The 19,762-nt window shown below is 39.9% G+C and overlaps 1 protein-coding gene across 1 annotated transcript; it reads left to right on the top strand.

The window, feature by feature from the left end:
- Window positions 1-15,053: 15,053 nt before the first annotated feature.
- Window positions 15,054-16,915, top strand: LOC121801265 (probable aquaporin PIP2-5). Its single transcript, XM_042200716.1, has 4 exons — window positions 15,054-15,490; window positions 15,992-16,287; window positions 16,395-16,535; window positions 16,636-16,915. Exons 1-4 carry the CDS (start codon window positions 15,199-15,201, stop codon window positions 16,753-16,755), a joined length of 849 nt encoding a protein of 282 aa, XP_042056650.1. The 5' UTR covers window positions 15,054-15,198; the 3' UTR covers window positions 16,756-16,915.
- Window positions 16,916-19,762: the final 2,847 nt, after the last annotated feature.

Below are 19,762 nucleotides of genomic sequence, written 5' to 3'. Positions count from 1 at the left end.
TCTACATCTACTAGACTAAGTAAACAGAAACACAGAAACGAGCCATCAGATTCATGCACAATCAACCAACTCTGCTTCAGATCCACACGTCGGATGCTTAATCCACTCCGGATCCAAGCAATCCGAACCCAACTACGATCAAATACAACTCCATGAACTCCGATTAAACAAAAATCCACTCCGATCCTCAACAATCCAACCACGATTCAACTCCAATTCACCAGATCAAGTGCGGAAAGCATCCATTCCAGTAAACAACCTCAAACTCAGAACCTAACATAATCAAAACTCAACATCAACATCATCATTACTGAAAATAGAAATTCCAGAGATAGATAAGCAAGTTTCAACAAATAACAAAAGCCGAGCTTCGAACAGCGAAGACTCGATAGAAATCCAAACAGAAAACTAAAACAAAAGCAGATAAATTGTTTCTTCGCCCTACACGAGGACGGTGGTGCACAACAGCCAACAGAAAACGAACCAAATACCCCTAGACTTCCGATTACCCCAAGTGTGTGTAGAAGTGTGTGAAAAAAATGAGATCCGAGTCAAAAGTCGTAAGCCCCCCCATTGTATGTCGCATGCTCTCTCTTTTATAGACGTGGAGGCGATCTTCTAGATGTTTTCTCTTGAATTCTCCGTTCTGCCCTCCAGCTGATGATCTCCTACGTCTGGCAATTTTTCTTCATTCTGCTCATTTTCTCGCCACCCACAAGCATGGTGGGCACTTCAAGACAAGCCTCTCAAAGGGAGTCCACATCACCAACCACCTCCTCCGCTTCACCCAGGTCTTTATCGGATATAACCTCATGGGTCAGGTAAGCTCCACCATCACTACATGATAAGGCTAATTTCATGCATCGGTTATAGGGTTAAATTCAACAATTGCCCTCTCATTCCAGATACCTTCTTCATCCTCCTCCAGGGTAACAATCCCATTCGCAACGACCATTCCCGGATGCTCATTGTTATCTCCTCATTAAAAAGGCGAAAGGTGATTGAGTCGGCGTCTGAGTCCAAGGTGGACTTAAACTTGTATGACGTGAAGAACTCCTTGGCCAAAGCAATCGGCACCTCCGTTGTGCTATAGCCCAGCAACCATTCGAACCTGATGGTGCTGATATAGGAGAGGAATTCCTCCTCTAACTCAATCTCCTGGAGTGACTCGGGGTGGTAGCACATTCCCGACTTGGCTAATTTCCCTTTCGCCCCTCGCTCCTCGTATGTTAGAGCCTTCTTGGGATCGTCGAAATGGGCCATGGCCTCTAATAGCATCCTTGTCACCAGCACTTCTGTCATCTCGTAGATGGACTCCTCAGGCGGGTTAGCATCCGTTTCTTCCTCTTCCTCGCTGTCCTCATTGGGACCCTCAAATGTCTTGGCAAACGGCACACAGATGGGCTCTGAGGTTTTTCCTTCTAGAGCTGTGTTTGGGTGGCTGATTCTCCATGACTTCGTGATCGGAAACCCGCGGTGGTTGGTGGCGGTTCCGTCGGAAACTGACACAGAGAAAGTTTGGAATGGTGAGGTTAGGGTTTTCGAAAATTAAATGTATGAGTTGTGAGAGAAAATAATTGCGAGGGAGAAGTTTTAATAAGGTGGGGAAGTTATTTTAGGAAAATTAAAAAAAGAAGAAAGGCAGAAGAAAATAAAGTCATAAAAATAAAAGAAAAAGAAAAGGGAGATGGACGGTTGCATGATGATGCAAGCAACCGTACGCCTCCTCCGTAGGGTTTTGCCCGAAAATTTCTCCCCCTCACATAACTGTTGTTTTCAAGTTCACTCTCACAAAACAACACTTAAGAAAATTTAGACTAAAAAAAACGAGACACCAAACTCCCTGGTCAAGGGAATTTAAATCAGAAACATTTTCAATAACAATTGGATTCCCGGGGTCGCTTGATGTTTCAAAAATATTTTTTGGGAAATGGATTTTTTTCTTTGTTTGGATTTTTTTAGATTCAAGAAACATATTCACATATTTACAAAAAGTGTTTAAGTATTCTTGGGAAGACCCTGGTTCAATCCACAGATTAAAAACTTCATGCCTATCTACCTGACCCATGAATTCCCGAAGAACACCTAAACAATATGACCCGTTAGGCGATATTGGGGAGCATGCATAGTGGAATTTTTCCCACCACACATAGCTCTGAACTATCCCTAAACACCTTAACTCTGTGACCTTTAACAAGGAAAGGGATAGAGTTAGAAGCGCTTCCCTGAATTTCCACAGCTCCGTTTGCTCTGAGGCCAACGATCGTGAGGGTCCGATCCACTTAGACTTCAGCTTTCCGGGCATCAGCTTCAACCTTTATTGGAACAGGAGTACTTTCTGACCAACCTGCAACTCCTTGACCCGGAGGTTTTTGTCGTGCCACAACTTGGTTTTTTCCTTTTACCACATCGCAACATCGTATGACTCAAGCCTCAATTCCTCCAGCTCTTGCAGTTGGAGTTTCCTCTCATCCTCACAGGCCTGGGGCTTCATATTCACCTCTCTGACTGTCCAGTACGCCTTATACACCGACCGGGAGATGGCACATCTTGCCAATCTGGTATGCCCAGAGCGCATCATCTAAACGTTTGCTCCAGTCCTTCCTTAACGGGTTGACAGTTTTCTCTAGAATTCCTTTGATCTCCCGGTTGGAGATTTCTGCCTGCCCGTTGCTCTGTGGGTGATACGGAGTAGAAAGTCGGTGGTGTACTCCGTATTTTTTTCATAAGGGCCTTCATGGTTCGGTTATAGAAATACATTCCCAGGTCTGAAATGACTCCTCTCGACACTCCATATCGGCTGAAAATATTAGCCTTAAGGAACTTCGTGACCTCCTTCGCTTCACAGGTGGTAGTCGCCTTAGCCTCTATCCACTTCGATACATAATCTACTGCCACCAGTATGTAAGAATTTCCGTAGGAAGACGGGAATGGACCCATGAAGTCCATCCCCAGACATCGAACACTTCACAGACGATTACTGGGACCTGAGGCATCTCATCACGAGTAGAGATTCCCCTATTCTGCTGGCAGCGGCCACAATTCTGGCAGAATTCATAAGCGTCCTTGTTCAACGACGGCCAGTAAAATCCGCTATCTAAAACCTTTCGAGCAGTTTTTCTTGGGCCAAAATGCCCACCGCATGCCAATTTATGATAATGGTCCAGTACGTCCCTCTGTTCCCATTTCGGAATACATCTTCTAATCACCTGGTCTGAACCCATCCTCCAAAGGTAAGGATCATCCCAAAAATAGTATTTGGCCTCACTCCTAATTTTCATCCTCTGGGCCCGAGAAATCTCTGGTGTACTGGGCAACTCTCCTGTGACTAAGTAGCTTGTCAGGTCCGCAAACCATGGCTCTACATTCAGCTGATACTTCCCTTTGTCCGAATCTCCTGGACCGGTTACTGCCAACACCTTTGGTTTAGACTCCTTCTCCAACAAGTACTTAATCGCTGCGTGATCAGTGAACACTATCACCTTCGACCCAAGTAAATATGATCGGAACTTTTCAAAGGAATACACAACAACTAGCATTTCTTTCTCCGTGGTGTCGTAATTCTTCTGGGCCTGGTTAAGAGTCTTCGAGGCGTAGAAAATTACATAGCTCTTCCCATCAATTCTTTGACCTAGCACTGCTCCGACGGCGTAGTCACTGGCATCGCACATCAACTCGAAGGGGTGATTCCAGTCTAGAGCTCTGATTATCGGTGCTGGTACAAGTTTATCCTTCAGGATTTGGAAAGCCCATTGACAAGCCTCGTCAAAGACAAAATCGACATCATTTTGCAGGAGACGGGTAAGTGGCTACCCAATTTTTGCAAAGTCCATGATGAAACTTTGGTAGAATCCCACGTGGCCCAAGAATCCCCCCACTTCCTTCTGATTTGTAGGATACGGAAGTCTTGAAATCACGTCTACCTTTGCCTTGTTCACCTGAATACCTCTTTCCGAGACGACATGGCCCAAGATAATTCCCTCCGGCACCATAAAGTGACATTTTTCAAAATTCAGCACCAAATTCTTCTCTCAAAATCTCTGTAGTACTAGATCCAAGTTAGCTAGGCAGGTTTCGAAGGAACTCCCATAAACTGTAAAATCATCTATAAAAATTTCGATACACTCTTCCAGCAGGTCCGAGAAGATGCTCATCAGGCACCTTTGAAAAGTGTCTGGTGCATTACACAGGCCAAATGGCATCCTCCTATACGCATACGTACGTCCCAAAGGGACATGTAAAAGTCGTCTTCTCCTGGTCTTCCGGATCTACGTATATCTGAAAATACCCACTGTAGTCGTCTAAAAAGTAGAAGAATTGCTTGCCCGCTAGTCTCTCAAGCATCTGGTCAATAAAGAGCAACGAAAAGTGATCTTTTCGTGTAGCCTCGTTCAATTTCCGGTAGTCGATACATATCCTCCAGCCTGTTACCAGTCTTGAGGGCACAAGCTCATTCTTTTCATTCTTCACCACTTGTATCCCCGACTTCTTCGACACCATGTGGACTGGGCTGACCCACTCACTTTCTGGGATCGAGTAGATGATTCCCAAGGACAGTAGTTTCAGAACTTCCTTCAAGACTTCATCCCTCATGTTCGGGTTCAATTTCCTTTGTGAATCCTGGTAGGCATTTGCTCCTTCCTCCAACCTGGTGGCAGTGTCTTCAACTCCTTCTTTGGCGAACTTGTCTCCTGGGCAGTGGATTGTTTTCCGTTTCCTTAGTGATTAATCCTTCAGGTCCTGGCAATTTTTTCAAACTAGCCACATGGGCTGATCCCCTTGACCTGGCGGATTCAGGACTCTTACAGAATTCCACAATCGCCTCTGCTAGCTCTTTACCTGTCAACTCTAAAGTGTTCATGGCCTCACACCATCCTGCTACCTCTCTATCAATAGAATGACTTAACTCTGAATTGTCAATCTGTTCCTGCATTAATTCAGTCTCAAGATATTCTTGGACCAAGGGGTTAATGATATCCATAGCATGAAGATTTTCCACATCTAAAGGTTTTTTCATTGTTTCATCAATGTTGAAAGTGAATTTCTCCCCATAATAGTCCAGACAAATTGTTCCATTAAAAACATCAATTATAGTCTTAGCGGTGTGTAGGAATGATCTACCTAAAAGCACTCCGCTAGACTCAGCAGATCCATTTTCACTTATCCTAATCATATGGAAATTAGCTGGATATAAGAAATCATGCACCTTAACTATCACATTTTCCAACACACCCTCTGGACTAATGCATGACTTATCCGCTAACTGGATCACCACCTTCGTGTCAACCATTCTTACTCCTACCAGTTCTTGTAGATGGAAAGCGGTAAAACATTTATTGATGCTCCTAGGGCACACATAACATGCTCAATTCTAATGTCCCCAATTGAAATGAGAAGAGTGAACATACCTGGGTCAGTGCGTTTTGACGGCATCCTCCGCTTCTGAATCACCGCTGATACAGTTTCTCCGATCACTATTTTGCCGTTGGATTTAGTCTTACCGGCGATAAACTCCTTGATGAATTAACTGAAAATAGGCAGCTTCAAGGCCTGGATAAATGGCAGGTTGATTTCCAGCTCACCGAATATTTCCATGAAATCCATAGGGTCATCCTTTTTCTTCTTGGCCTCCTCTCGGCAGGGAAAAGGCTTCACTTGTTTGACCGTGTTGATGGAATCTCCCTTGGAGGACTCTCCAGTCTCTTTCCTCATTTCTTCAACCTCCACCTCAGTTCCTGGGTCTAGGAAAAAAGGGTCAGCCATTCGGGGTTCTGGTTTCCCCAAGTCTCCGATCTGGATATCATCCTCCTTTCTAGCTTCCCCTGTTTCAGTGTCTTCCTTTTGTGGGGTTGGGTTATCCTTTTTCTTGCTCACCACAGGAGGTGTTCCGTCATCAATCTTCATTGTCGGACCTTTATACTCTCATCCAGGCCTAAGGGTGATTTGACTGATGTTCGCCTGTTCGGTGGCTTGACTTTGGCAGGAATCTGTCCTTCTTTCCCGCGCATTTCACTTAGGGAAGTCGCGATCTGAGATAACTGCTTCGCCAGCTTGTCCATGGTTGCCTTGTGCTCCACTTGAGCATGCTGAAGCTTATGTACCACATCATTGTTGGACAGCATATTATTCTGCATGTGTTGCTGTGAGCTGACCAAATCGTTCACCATCTCATCGAGGCTCTTCGACTGCCTGGAGTTTGGCTAACTGGTATTCGGTCCTTGATGGTGGTTTGGTCCATGTCTATAATTTGGACGGAAATTTCCTTGACCTCCCCGATTGTTGTTGTATTGATGACTCGACCCTTGATACCCTTGGTAATTGGGCTGAGGGTTCTGGTTGTTGCCCTGGTAATTCCTCTGGTGTGGTAGCACATAGGAGTTTGCTGGATTGTTCTGATTCCTATTGACCCAGTTAGATTGGTCGCTCTGATTCCGGTTGCCACAATTGATTCTCCGGTAGGTTCGGATAATTGGTATTCTGTTGTTGGGGTGGTAGATTCGAGTTATTATCAGACCATCTAAAGTTTGGGTGGTCCCTCTATGGGGTTTCCTTTTGCTTCCCTGGGTTCCAACTTCCATTCGGATTCCAGCTCCCTACTGAATTCACCTGAGCCTAGAAATCTCCTTCTCCTAGCTGAACATAGGAATGGTATCCTTCCTTTAGGCCAGGCATTTGCTTGGCCTTTTCGGCTAGGGCCGGCGAATTATTTTTTCCTAAGGCGGTCAGAATCGTCTTCTCCAGCTTACCCATCCTAGCGTCCATACTATCATCATTTTGCACATTCACTGCATCCACATTTCCCCTTCTAATGATAGTATGAGGGGAATCATACGCCTTCTTTGCATCAATCAATCTTTCCAAACTCTCTCTGGCCTCGCTCACACGTTTCTTTGTGAAATTCCCCCCACTCGAAGAGTTTAGTAAATCTTTAGACTCTGGATTCGCCCCTTCGTAGAAAATGTTGTAGACCTCTGCTTCGCACATGGTTGTTGGGGCAAGAATCGAGCAATCCCTTGAAACGTGACCAATACTGGCTCAAGGACTCATCATAATCCTGTCTACATGCTAGAATTTCCTTCTTGATGAAATTCGTCTTGTTCGAGGGAAAAAAGTAGTCCAAGAAAAATAGTCTGAAGTTTGCCCACGTGCGGATAGAATTGGCCGGTAACCTTAATAACCATGTGTTGGCCTCACCCTTCAGTGCAAATGGGAGTGCGCGCAACCTGTAATTCTCTTCAGTCGAATTAGGGGGCCTATTCTGAATACTGCATAGTTTGCAGAACTCATGGAGAAATTCATATGGGCACTCAATCTTTCGCCCGTAGAAATGCGGCATCACGGCCAACACGTTTGTTTTGATATCAATCGCCTGCTGGGGTGGGGTAATATCAATGGCTTGGGATGGTTCGCCATTCAGATGTGCGTTGAGTGAGCCAATCTCGGGGTCGTTATCTGGTTCAGCCGCCATGATAACTCCTTCCTCTCTTCTTGAGTCCGAAGATGACTCTACTTCTTCTTTGATTGGTGAGGTTGGGTCTTCGTCACTTTCCGAACTCAACTGGACTGAATCTCCTGTTGTTAACCCTAACCTGGTGGTGACAGAGGATACTGCTTCCTTGACCTGCCAACTAGTTTAGGCGTCTCTCCAATCGGGTGAGTTGTTTCAGTGTTCAAACCTTGAGTCTCTACTCATAAACTGAAAAGAAAAGAAAAAACAAACAAATCAAAACTATATACACCAAAACCTCTAAACACAAACATAAACAACGCCTTCCCTCCCCGGCAACGGCGCCATTTGAAGAGAGGATTTTTGCACGTGTGTCGTGTGCACGTGTCCCTACTTCAACAAGATTTATAATTTTCCCACTTATGCAACTAATATCACCAAGTATAAGCGGCAAGAGCGGGGTACAACCACAAAGACTAGGGACATACTCAAGATCGATTCTATGACACGGGATTTTTGATATTAGCCACAAGATCGACCTAAATACTAAAGTGGGAAACTTGGAAAGCATGAAAATTGAGTATGAGAGCTTAAACTAAATCCAAATAAACTGAGCATGAGTGTTTTGAATGCTTTGAGAAAAACATGGGACTGAAATCAGAGACGGGGCATGCATTAAAATTCCTAAACTAATGGCAACTTGAAACAAAAAAAATGCTTGAAATCATTTCAGAAACAAGAGTAATGGATTTGCAGTTTAAAACAAGATCAAGATTGAATAGTTACAGGAAAAAAATAAGCAAGCTTCGGAACACAATTTCTCAAACCCCAAGAGCAACAACATTCTCAAACTAAACTATATTTAAAATCTGAACTAGCATATCAAAATAGGCACAAGAACTAACAAACATTAAAAGGCCACTAAAAATTGTAAATCTGAAACAACTAAACCAAATGGAACATGGGAAATATATATATGAGTCTTAAGCTTGGAAACAAACCATCCATAAATCTAACTACTTAAATAACGTGAATAACTAAATATGCTTGGATAACAAGCTGACTCCATAGCACTCGAGAGAGAAAGACAGCACAAACTAAAAGCAATAAACTAAAATCCAGTGCAAGTAATAACAATAGCTGATTTCCCTAAGAAAGAAACTAAATTGCAAAATAGCAGTGAGTTCAAATGATTTAAAAAGCAAATAAAATGAGTGTTTCTCCTTGCAACTATCCAAGGTTATAGAATTCCAGCTGTAAAAATTCTTCCCGAACAGTAGCAGCGTTGAAATGAATCTTCAACCATTGTCTAAGAAAATTCTCTCCATTGTGGTGTGTGATGATGTGAGTTCTGCGTCGAATGTGTAGCAGCGTGGATTCCTCTTCCTGAATCTGCCCTCCTCTCTCTTCTTATGTGTGGCGGCTGATTTTGGAGCTAGGTCACAACATTTTTCTCCAATTTACTGTTCTGACCCTCCTACTTTTAGTAGTTGCACTTTGGCCTATAAATTTCACATTTATCTATCATTGCTATCCCATGCCTCCACTTCTATTTCTCTCATTTTCTACACCAAAACATACAAAAAGTGTATATTAAATCCAATTTAAGCTCAAAATGATCCAAAATAAAGTGCAGCAAATTCGAGCGATCACTATAATACAAACAAAGAGAAATACACTTGGAAATCGAAGTGTAATCCACAAAAATAATTTAGACAGAAGTGAGAGGAGACAATGAGAAGGTCAATGATCATTAACTCCAAATCGAGATTGATGAATTGAAACAAATGCTACAATATCAAAGAAACAAAATCCATACATCACAAGACTCGTTAATTTTTCTATTGCCGTCTTCGTCGATCAGCTCGCATCACTTGAAAAATTAGCATTCTTTTCTTTCAAAAACAAAGTATAGCTTTCCCTTTGTAGGTTTCCTATGTCTTTTGACTATTCGAAGTGAAGCCACTTTGTTGCAATGGAAAATATCGTACCTGAATCGGAGGTCACATCCGTCCCCACTCTCATCGGTGCCTCTGCTGTAGTTCGATCGCTCCATAGTTGACGAAGTTGGGTTCTTGCACATAAGTAGGGTTATTGAGAGTTCTTCTGAAATACGAATGAAGATGAGAAAGAAAAAGAACGAACCCAATATTTTAATTTTGAAAATCTTACCTTTTTTTAATTTGATTTTTGAAAAGCCAATTGTATTATTTTTTTAAAAAAATTAAATATTTTAATAAAAAGTTGTTTATCTAGTCAAAATACACTTAATTGGGTTAATTGGGGTTGACCGTCAATTTTTGATGGCTTTTGTCTAAAATGGAATAAATCCGAACTGTTTTTATTTGTGCGAGAAAGAATATTTCAAAAGATAATGTTATTGACTAAAATCATAAAATCGTCATATGTTTAGAACCAACAATGACCTTTAGTGAAGGCTAAATATTAAAATTAATATATGTTCTTTTCATTCTTAATGGTCTTATATTTCTAATGTACTCCCACATTCAACCGTATTCCTTTTTTACAGTTTCACTGTAGTTGATTTATTTTCATTTTTGCAAAACAAACAACACAAATCCTTTCTCTGATTTTATATTCCTCTTGCTTTATTATCTCTACTCTATCTCCATTACTCTACTTTATTCTATTCTCTATTTTTCTCCTTCCACTTAGTTAACTCACTTTACACAATTTTCATAATTCACGTGCCCAAAAGAAATGTCACTACTAAGAATACTACTCCCTCCGTCCACGAATAGGAGTCCCGTTTTTTCATTTTAGTTCATCTACAAATAGGAGTCCCGGTTCACTTTTACCATATATGGTAATAGAGTCTCACATTCTACTAACTTATTTCACTCACATTTTATTTAAAACTATTACATACAAGTGAGAACCATATTTCACTAATTTTTTTTCACTCACTTTTCTTTACATTTCTTAAAACTCGTACCACCAAGAAATGAGACTCCTATTGGCAGACGGAAGGTGTATATTATACTCCCTCTGTCCCACAAGAATATGCACTTTGGATTAGCACGGGTACACAATTGGTAAAATAAGATAGAAGTAGAATGGAAAGTAATTAAAGTATTGTTAGTGGAGAATGAGTCCCACCTCATTAGAGAGAAAATAGTTTCCAAATTTAGAAAGCGCATATTTTTTTGGGATGAACTAAAAAAGAACAAGTGCATATTCTTGTGAGACGGGGGAGTAAAAAATTTTGGCATGTTTAAAAATGTAATATGAAATTTTAAAAATTAAAATGAAATATAAATGTATTTGGATAAATTTTTTAGCATGTTTTTACAATTTCAGAATATTTTGTAAACTTCAAAGTTTTTATATATTTATTAGTATTATATTATGTCAATAAAGTCTACTAATGAATATATAAGGGGTTTTAATTTTATTTTCTTATTTTTATGTAGCTATTTATTTTTATTACAATTATTATTAAAATGTTGAGTCAATTGTCAAGTGAAATAGAAGAATAAGTACTCTTTTCGTTCCATGTTAATTGAGTCATTTTTCTATTTTAGGAAGTTTCAACATAATTTAGTCATTTTTATTTTTAGTAAAAAAAAGTAACCATCTGTCTTACTTTATTATTTATTCATCTCTCTTATTTTATTTACCATCCACTTAATATACTATTCTTAATTTCTATGCAAAAAAGAAGTGCTTCAATCAACCAGAACAATTAATAAGAAACAGAGGGAGTAATAGTTATACACCCTCATTCCCTAAAATATAGACTGATTTACATTTTTGGCGATCCCTTAAAATTGGACAAAGTCTAAATATGGAAAGTTTTTAACCAAATACACCATTAATAATGCGGACTCCACAATCCATTAACATTACTTCTACTATCTTTTCGCTCTCTTTCTTAGTTTTTTCCATTTCTTTTGTACTTTATCAATTTTATATTAAAATTCGTGTCATATATAAGTTTGTCAATTTCTTTAGGAACGGAGGGAGTATATAGGGCTAATAGGATCAACCCCTATTTGAATTGATGACTTAATTAAACTGAAATTTTGGTATGTTAGAAATTCCCACTTGCGTGTTGACTAATGTGATATCCCTTGTTGCAGCTGTACAAACTGCAAACCAATTTACAAGCTGTACATTTAGTTTGGGCTACTGTTTTGTAGAAGTATATTGGGCTTTAAGTTGACGCCACAGCCCAATGCAAAAAATATAGTACTATTCACCTCACCTATAAAAAATGTTATTTATGGGTGACACGATTTTAATGAAAAATTAGTAGTAAAAGAAAAGAGAGAAGAAAATTAATAGATAAAGTAGACAAACCAATTTACAAGCTACACATTATTTAGTTTGGGCTATTGTTTTATAGAATTATGTTGGGCTTTAAGTTGACGCCACAGCCCAATGCAACAAATATTCTACTACTATTCACTTCACCTATAAAAAAATTTTAGTTATGGGTGACACGATTTTAATGAAAAATTAGTAATAAAATAAAAGAGAGGAGAAAATAGTAGATAAAGTAGGAATGAGAAAGAGAAAGGTTAAGAGAGATAGCTAAAATAATGTGTATAAAGTATAAGAGAATGTTTTTATTTTTAAAATGAAATTATTTTTTCGTAGACATTCTAAAATGACAAAATAAAATTATTTTTCACAAATATAGGGAGTATACTCCATCACTTTGAGGAAACTATATAAAAGGCCGCACTCATGTGATAAAAACTTGATTTTCGTTATCAACCACGAAATACTGAATTAATAAGTTTTAATTAAAAATTATAATCTATTTCCAACTGAAATTTTAATTATCATATAATTATCCATTATTTCGGGAAGATTATATGGAAGGACATGCTCATAATTATTCATCACTTTGAGGAGACTATATAAAAGGCCGCACTCACTGACGGAAACTTTAATTTTTTTAATCAACTATGAAAACTAAATTCATAAGTTTTAATTAAATTATAATCTACTTCTAATTACATTACTATCCATTCGAAAACCCCTTGTTGTTTAATAGTTATAATTCATTTTGAATAAGATTAAAGATCATTTATACTCCATCTGTCGCATAGAAATATACTTCTAAATAAGATTAAAATTATAATTATCCAATTCTTGCTAATACCCATGGTCATATAATTTATACTCCATAGACATAATACAATGTCTCACTCTCACTCTCACTCTCAGAGGTGGCCTTTGTGTCACATACTCCCTCCGTCCCATAAAAATATGGGTGGATGAGATGACACGAGAATTAAGACAAAATTGATAAAGTAAGAGAGAAGAGGAGAATGATATGTTAAAGTAAGAGAGATGAGGAGAATGATAGTAAAAGTAGAGTTAGTAGATAGTGAAACCTACATTATTAAATTGATATTTACTTTCCAAAAATGGAATGCACATATTTTTGTTGTGGGACGGACGAAAATAGTAAGTGCACATATTTTTTTGGGACGGAGGGAGTAAAATATACTCCTAATGTTTTAAATAACAAGTTTCATTAAAATTTTAATTGTATGAGATAATTAAGAAATGTGCAAGTATTATGATTTAATGAATTAATTATACAGAGTATAAATTATGAAATAGACCAATAGTCATCCAGATTTAAATACTCCATCCGTCCCATTTCATGCAGGAGTATAATATTTCTTGTAGACACATATTTTCAGGAGTGAAAAAAGTAGAGAAATAAAATAAGAAAGAGAATAAAGTAAGAGAGATATAATATTCCCTCCGTCTCATAGTAAATGATACGAAATTTTAGGAGATGTTATTTTGTGTGTTAAATGTTGAGAGAAAATATAATTTTATAATTGACGTGAGAAGGAACTTTTTCTAAAAGAGAAAATATGATTACTTTTATGGGACAAATTAAAAAGAAGAGCGTGACATCTACTATGGGACGGAGAATATTTATTTATTTTGGCTTAAAAAAATGTCTTACTTACTTCATTAGCAAATTTCTAATAGAAAAACATGGGATTGGGGAATAATGTGTGGCAGTAGTAGGTTCATCATCCTCTCAAAGTCACAGGATAATGAATTTTTATTACTCCCGTCGACCGACCAAATAAGCTAGTCCACATCTATAAATTAGTACTGAATTTTTAGATATACCATTATCCCTCACGACACGTGGCAGTAAACAGAAAATAAGATTAAGCTCTTTAGAGCATCAACAATGGCGGCGAGCGAACCGGCTAGTGTCGGGGATTCACTAGCTGGTTCGCTCGCCAAACCATTGTAACCGGCTAGCCGAATTTCGGCGGAAAAATCGGCGAGCGCACGCCGATTTCCGAGCCCTGGCCGATGCGCTCGCCTATCCACTGGCCGCCATTGCAGGTCCGGATCGGCGTGCGATCGGCGAGCGGATTTTTTTTATTTAATTTTCGAAACACTATATATACGCGATTTGCACGTCATTTTTATTTGCACCGCTTGTTTTAACGAGTATTCTCTCTATTTTAATTTCTGTACAAGAGCAACAACGCGAAATGGATAACAACAATGAAGGTACTCAAGTGACGAGCGAGTCTCAAACTCCCTTGGTACCCGTGGGAGGTGGATGGGGTCTGATGCCCTGGTACTACAACATGTACCCATGGCAGCAGATGATGCCCGGGATGGCAGCCGGGGGTAGTATGCCTGGGATGGCAGGCGGGGTTAGTATGCCGGGATGGCAGGGAGTACCGAGAATGCATCCCGGTATGCAGATGATGTCGGGGTGGGCACCCGGGATGCAGATGATGCGGGGGTACCGGCGATGCAGTCCGTGACGCAGGGGACGCCGGGGGGACAACGTCTATCGCCCCACTTTTGATTTTTCGACTGCTTCTCGCACACATCGATCCCATCGGAGGAGGATTTTTAGTATTGATAATGTGGCAGGAGGAGTTTGTGGCTAGATTATGACCGGGCTATTCTTATTTTGGAGGTTCTTAGCCCAAATGTTTGTTGGAGCGAGGTGGCAGGAATCTAGTGGTTGAGATGATAGTGGTGGGTCCAAGGGCGGTGGTGCTGCTGACTATATTTTCCCGGTCGATTTTGTCACACTACCACTGTGATTTGATATGTCTATTTGGGATTGAATTGTGCACAAAAGTGATACTCCTTCCGCGAATGATTTTCCAATTTATACACGCATCTTAATTTATATAAACACTTTATGTTAATAGTATTATTACTTGTTTAATTCTTACACAAAGCTTATTCAATTTTTTAACAAGGACTTGCTATGATTCTTTTTCCCATATGTCAGAACAAGAAAAAAAAAGACGAAAACAGGACATGGATAAAAAGGTCCAGTTAACACAAAAAAGTTAGGTGGGGAAATAAGAGCATAACAATATTCCTGTGAAAATGAAAGGGACGAATTAATGCAACAAAATCTCGAAGCTTCAACTCCAAAGTCACCACACAAATAGTCCACAATTTAGTAGTGGTTAGTCCATAATTAAGAGAGCATTAACATATAATAGTACTGTTTCTATCCCAAAGGTTAAATAATGAGTCAATGTTAATTAAGTCATAAAAATATTAAGACAGGTTGGAATGAATGATTTATAGAATAAAATTTACCTAAATGGGGAGGCGAAAATGAATCCAATCAGAGACTCCAGAAAACACTATCTACTCATATAAATAGCAATAGCCCAAGCAATGAGGGTCATCATATTCATATAGTTCACTCAACAAAAAACCACAAATAATTCCATTTCCTGATTTGATCAATTGAGATGACGAAGGATGTGGAGGTCGGCGGCTACGACTATGGCGCGAAGGACTACCAAGACCCGCCACCTGCGCCACTAATCGACATGGACGAGTTGGGCAAATGGTCACTATACAGAGCCGCCATCGCCGAATTCATCGCAACCCTCCTCTTCCTCTACGTCACCGTCCTCACCGTCATCGGCTACAAGAGCCAGAGCGCCGCCGACCAGTGCGCCGGAGTCGGCATCCTCGGCATCGCCTGGGCTTTCGGCGGCATGATCTTCGTCCTCGTCTACTGCACCGCTGGCATTTCCGGTAGCCTACTTATAATTCCCTATTTTATTACTCATTTCGTCTCTTAAATACTCATGTCGTCTCTTAAATTTTGTCACACTTTTATCATACATAAATTTTAAAAAATTTAAAAAGTTAATACTTTAAAATATTAATTTTAATAATAAAATAGTTATAAGTGAATTAATAATAGGTGAAATGCGAAAAAATTTTGTGGGAACAGGTAAAAATGAAAATATGTGATAATTTTCGAGACGACGGAGTATATACAACCACCAGTGGCGGATCTAGAGGGGGCGGTCGCCCCCTCCGTGCGACTATTTTTCCTTATCGGGATGTAAAATTACCATGTTCGCCCCTTCCATTTGCCTCCGGCGTCGCCCCGAACAACAAAAGAAATAGCCATGTCCGCACTAAATCAAGCTAATACTATATATTCCGCCCCATCCGTTTCCGGATCTTGGATCCGCCACTGACAACCATAACCTAGTTTATTTAGGCTGATGACTCATGGATGTGCAGGGGGTCACATAAACCCGGCGGTGACGTTCGGGCTGCTCCTGGCCCGAAAGGTGTCGTTGGTTCGGGCCGTGCTGTACATTGTTGCGCAGTGCTTGGGAGCCATTTGCGGGTGCGGGCTCGTCAAGGCGTTCCAGAAGACCTACTACGTCCAGTACGGCGGCGGCGCCAACGAGCTCAGCGACGGATACAGCACCGGCACTGGAGTGGCGGCAGAGATCATTGGCACATTCGTTCTTGTCTACACCGTCTTTTCCGCCACTGACCCCAAGAGAAGTGCCAGAGACTCCCACGTCCCTGTAAGCACACACCTTCCCAACACTTTTTTTATTCATTTTTGTGTTAGTGAGGGACAGAGGGAATACTAATTAATTTTAAAAAACTAATTATATCACGGATCTTATAGGTTTTGGCGCCACTTCCAATTGGATTTGCGGTGTTCATGGTTCACTTAGCTACAATCCCAGTCACCGGCACCGGCATCAACCCAGCCCGGAGCTTCGGCGCCGCCGTCATATACGGAAAAGATAAGGCATGGGATGACCAGGTACTAGATACTCTCTTTGCCCACGATTAATAGAACCATTTATTATTATCAAGAAATTAAGTTGATGGGTTTTTGTTTGATGTGTGTAATGTAATTACAGTGGATATTCTGGGTGGGACCATTTGTTGGAGCAGCCATTGCTGCGATCTACCACCAGTTCGTGTTGAGGGCAGGAGCAGTCAAAGCTCTAGGATCATTCCGGAGCTCTTCCTATAATTAAGGACTCTGTTTTTTACTTCGGCACTTATTTTTAAAACGTGCCAAAATATGCTCTGTATTTTTACTTTTGTTTATCGTTACATTTTCTTATGCTTTAGCACTAATAAGTGTAGTGCTTTTTGTATCAAACTAGTAGTAATAAAGTTTATATTTCAATTTCACTGATTTGTATTTACTTTCTTCTTTTAAAAACAACTGTGATCAGTGATTGGATCTTGTCAATGTTGAGTTGGACACACATGAAAAATGTCAAACATATACTCTCTCCGTCCACCATTTAAAGAACTCTTATGTTATTTTGGTTTGTCCACGATATATAGAAACATTTACTTTATTCCACTTTTAGTATTCGGACCCCACATCCCACCAACTTTTTTACACTCACAATCTAATATAAAACTAATACTTTAAATAGATCCCACGTTCTACTCACTTTCTTCCTATTCTTCACAAAGTCAAACAATTTCTTAATACCCGTGCCGAGTCAAAATGGCTCTTTAAATGGTGAACGGAGGAGGGAGTAGCATAAAGACTACTTTTACTCATGTGGTTATTGTGTCACAAGCACAACTAAAATTGTTCCAGAGTAAATCATTTGCATATTCACAAATTCATACACATTAAAATAAATATAGATTCAAATTTTCTTCTTTTTTTTTTACCATATATTTTTGTCGTCATCACCTTCAAATCTATGATCTGCCTAAGCATGCATATTAAGTAACCCTGTTAATTTGTAAGGAGAATGGAGTGAATAAGTATAATACTCGTACTACATAGTTAGAACTGTAATAAGTCACATGCCTTTTAGAATTGATTACTACTATGAATCTGTACAAGATGGTAGGTTTTCTAGCTTGATAATAAGCCTTTTCAATTTTATTAAGCTGGAAATCATGGAGAAAAATTCAAAATTGCAAGTGTTGAGCATCTCCAGTGGGCGGATGTCCCACTCGGACATCCTGAAAACACCTCCCGCCACGTCACTAGGACTTCACATCCCACTGCCACGTCACTAGGACATCCCCTTCACAATCCGCCCTTCCCATCGCCCTTCCCACTAGGACTTCCCGCAATAAAAAAAATCACAAATTTACAAATAAAACAATTTACGTTTACGGAAATAAAATTTCAACACGAATACGAACGGGAAAAATTAACAACTTCATTTAAAAAAAAACATACGTGATTTGAAAAAAAAATTACATAGTACTAATAAAACAAAAAAAAAGTACTAACATCAACCCTTCCGCGTCCAAACCTCTTCGATAATATCGTTCTGAAGTCGAACATGAGCATCTGTTTGCCGCATGTCGGCAAATGAAATAAAATTCAACGAGCCGTATATATAGAGTTTAAAAAAAATTAAAAAAAAATTAAAAATCGGACGTCCGACCCACGCCACAATGGCGGACTTCCGCCCGCCCGTCGCGCCGACGTCCGAGGACACCCGACGTCCTCACGGGACGTCCGTATCCGACCTCCCCTGCCATAATGGCGGACGTCCCGGTCGCCCGTCGCGCACGTCCGACCGGACGTCCGCCATTGGAGATGCTCTTAATTGGTTAGAGACTAAATTCTATAGCTATCAAATGGTCCATCTCGGATTCTGATAGGCCTCTATGTTTTGGTAGCCATTGTTCAGCCTGTGAGCCTGTGAGCCTACTTATATTAGATAATTCATGGTACTAGAAATTGAAAATAATTAATTGGATCATGCAATTTCTTAACGGGCCTGATGTTCTCGGGCATATTCAACCATTTCATTTTGAACGTGAATAAAACTTTACAAATCATGCTTAGGGCTGGGAAAATATACCGAAATATCGCACTTACCGTACCGAAAAAATACCGAAAATACTGAATTTTTGGTATACCGTACTTTTCGGTATGGTATCATACAGGACCGACAGTTTTAGGTACGGTAAAGGTATGCATTTTGTATATACCGCGGTATACCGCGTTATACCGCATCATACCTCAATTGCGGTATATACCGGTATACCGACAAAAGCGGTACGGTAACGATATCTAAATTTTGGTATACCGACAAAAGCGGTACGGTAAAGGTATGGTTTTTGGTCATACCGCACGGTACGGTACGGTATGCGGTATGGCCATTTCGGCGCGGTATACCGTACCGTTCCAACCCTAATCATGCTAATAATTGTAATAAAGAATGAACTAATTACATAATTATTACTGAGATAATTGTCATTTAAATCATAATTTTTCACTAATTCTAGTCAATTTCATAATTTTTGAAATTAAGAGTATAAAAAATCACAATTTTTTATTTTTCACAATTGTCCTACAATGTTAAGGGCATCAATAACCCCGTCCCCATTTCCGGCCCCAAGTCCCCTCCACATCATCATTCCTCTACAGTTGTGGCCCAGGCCCCAACTGCTCTAACCCTGCAGGCCACAACCCGGGCCACAACTAATAAATGACACTATTCACAACTCCAACTTATTTTACTCGTAAAATAGAATACGTTGAGCAATTATAACACGAGAAATTCATTTTTAATACAAAATAATAAATTATAAACTAAAAATTATAAAAAAATTAGAAAATTTAAAAAAAGTGCAAAAAAAGTAAAAATAAAAAATAAAAAAATGCACAAAGGATTCGGCCCCTCTCCCTCTCCATCTTCTTCCTCTTTCTCCTTCTTCTTCCTCTCCCCCTCCCTCTTCTTCCTCTTTCAAAAATCTGCAAATCCGTGAATAGTAACGGCCCGGCCTCTTCTTCCTCCCTCTCCATCGCGCGCCCAGGCCGTGCCGCTCTTCCGTGTAACGCGTAGGACGGGCAGGGACTCGCGATTTGCGGCCCAGCCCCTTGCGTTATTCATGCTCTAAGAAAATCGTACCAACTATGACAAGATCAAATAATATGTGACAGTTAAATGACGTTTTTTGGGACTAAACGATGCCATTCTATTTTGGCTTTAACTTAAAACATGCTGATCATTTGTCCGGAATGACATAGTTTTGTTGCTACGTCAT

The sequence above is a fragment of the Salvia splendens genome, chromosome 4 (genome assembly GCF_004379255.2).
Source record: "Salvia splendens isolate huo1 chromosome 4, SspV2, whole genome shotgun sequence".
NCBI lineage: Eukaryota > Viridiplantae > Streptophyta > Magnoliopsida > Lamiales > Lamiaceae > Salvia > Salvia splendens.
The sequence above is the reverse complement of the archived record's forward strand: the minus strand, read 5'-3'. Positions and strand labels throughout refer to the sequence as shown.

Excerpts from the sequence above, each read along its gene's own strand:
- LOC121801265 (XM_042200716.1), top strand. The coding sequence starts at position 15,199 with ATGACGAAGGATGTGGAGGTCGGCGGCTACGACTATGGCGCGAAGGAC. Across the intron at positions 15,491-15,991 it reads CTGCACCGCTGGCATTTCCG|GGGGTCACATAAACCCGGCG; the intron begins GTAGCCTACTTA and ends ATGGATGTGCAG. Across the intron at positions 16,288-16,394 it reads CCAGAGACTCCCACGTCCCT|GTTTTGGCGCCACTTCCAAT; the intron begins GTAAGCACACAC and ends CGGATCTTATAG.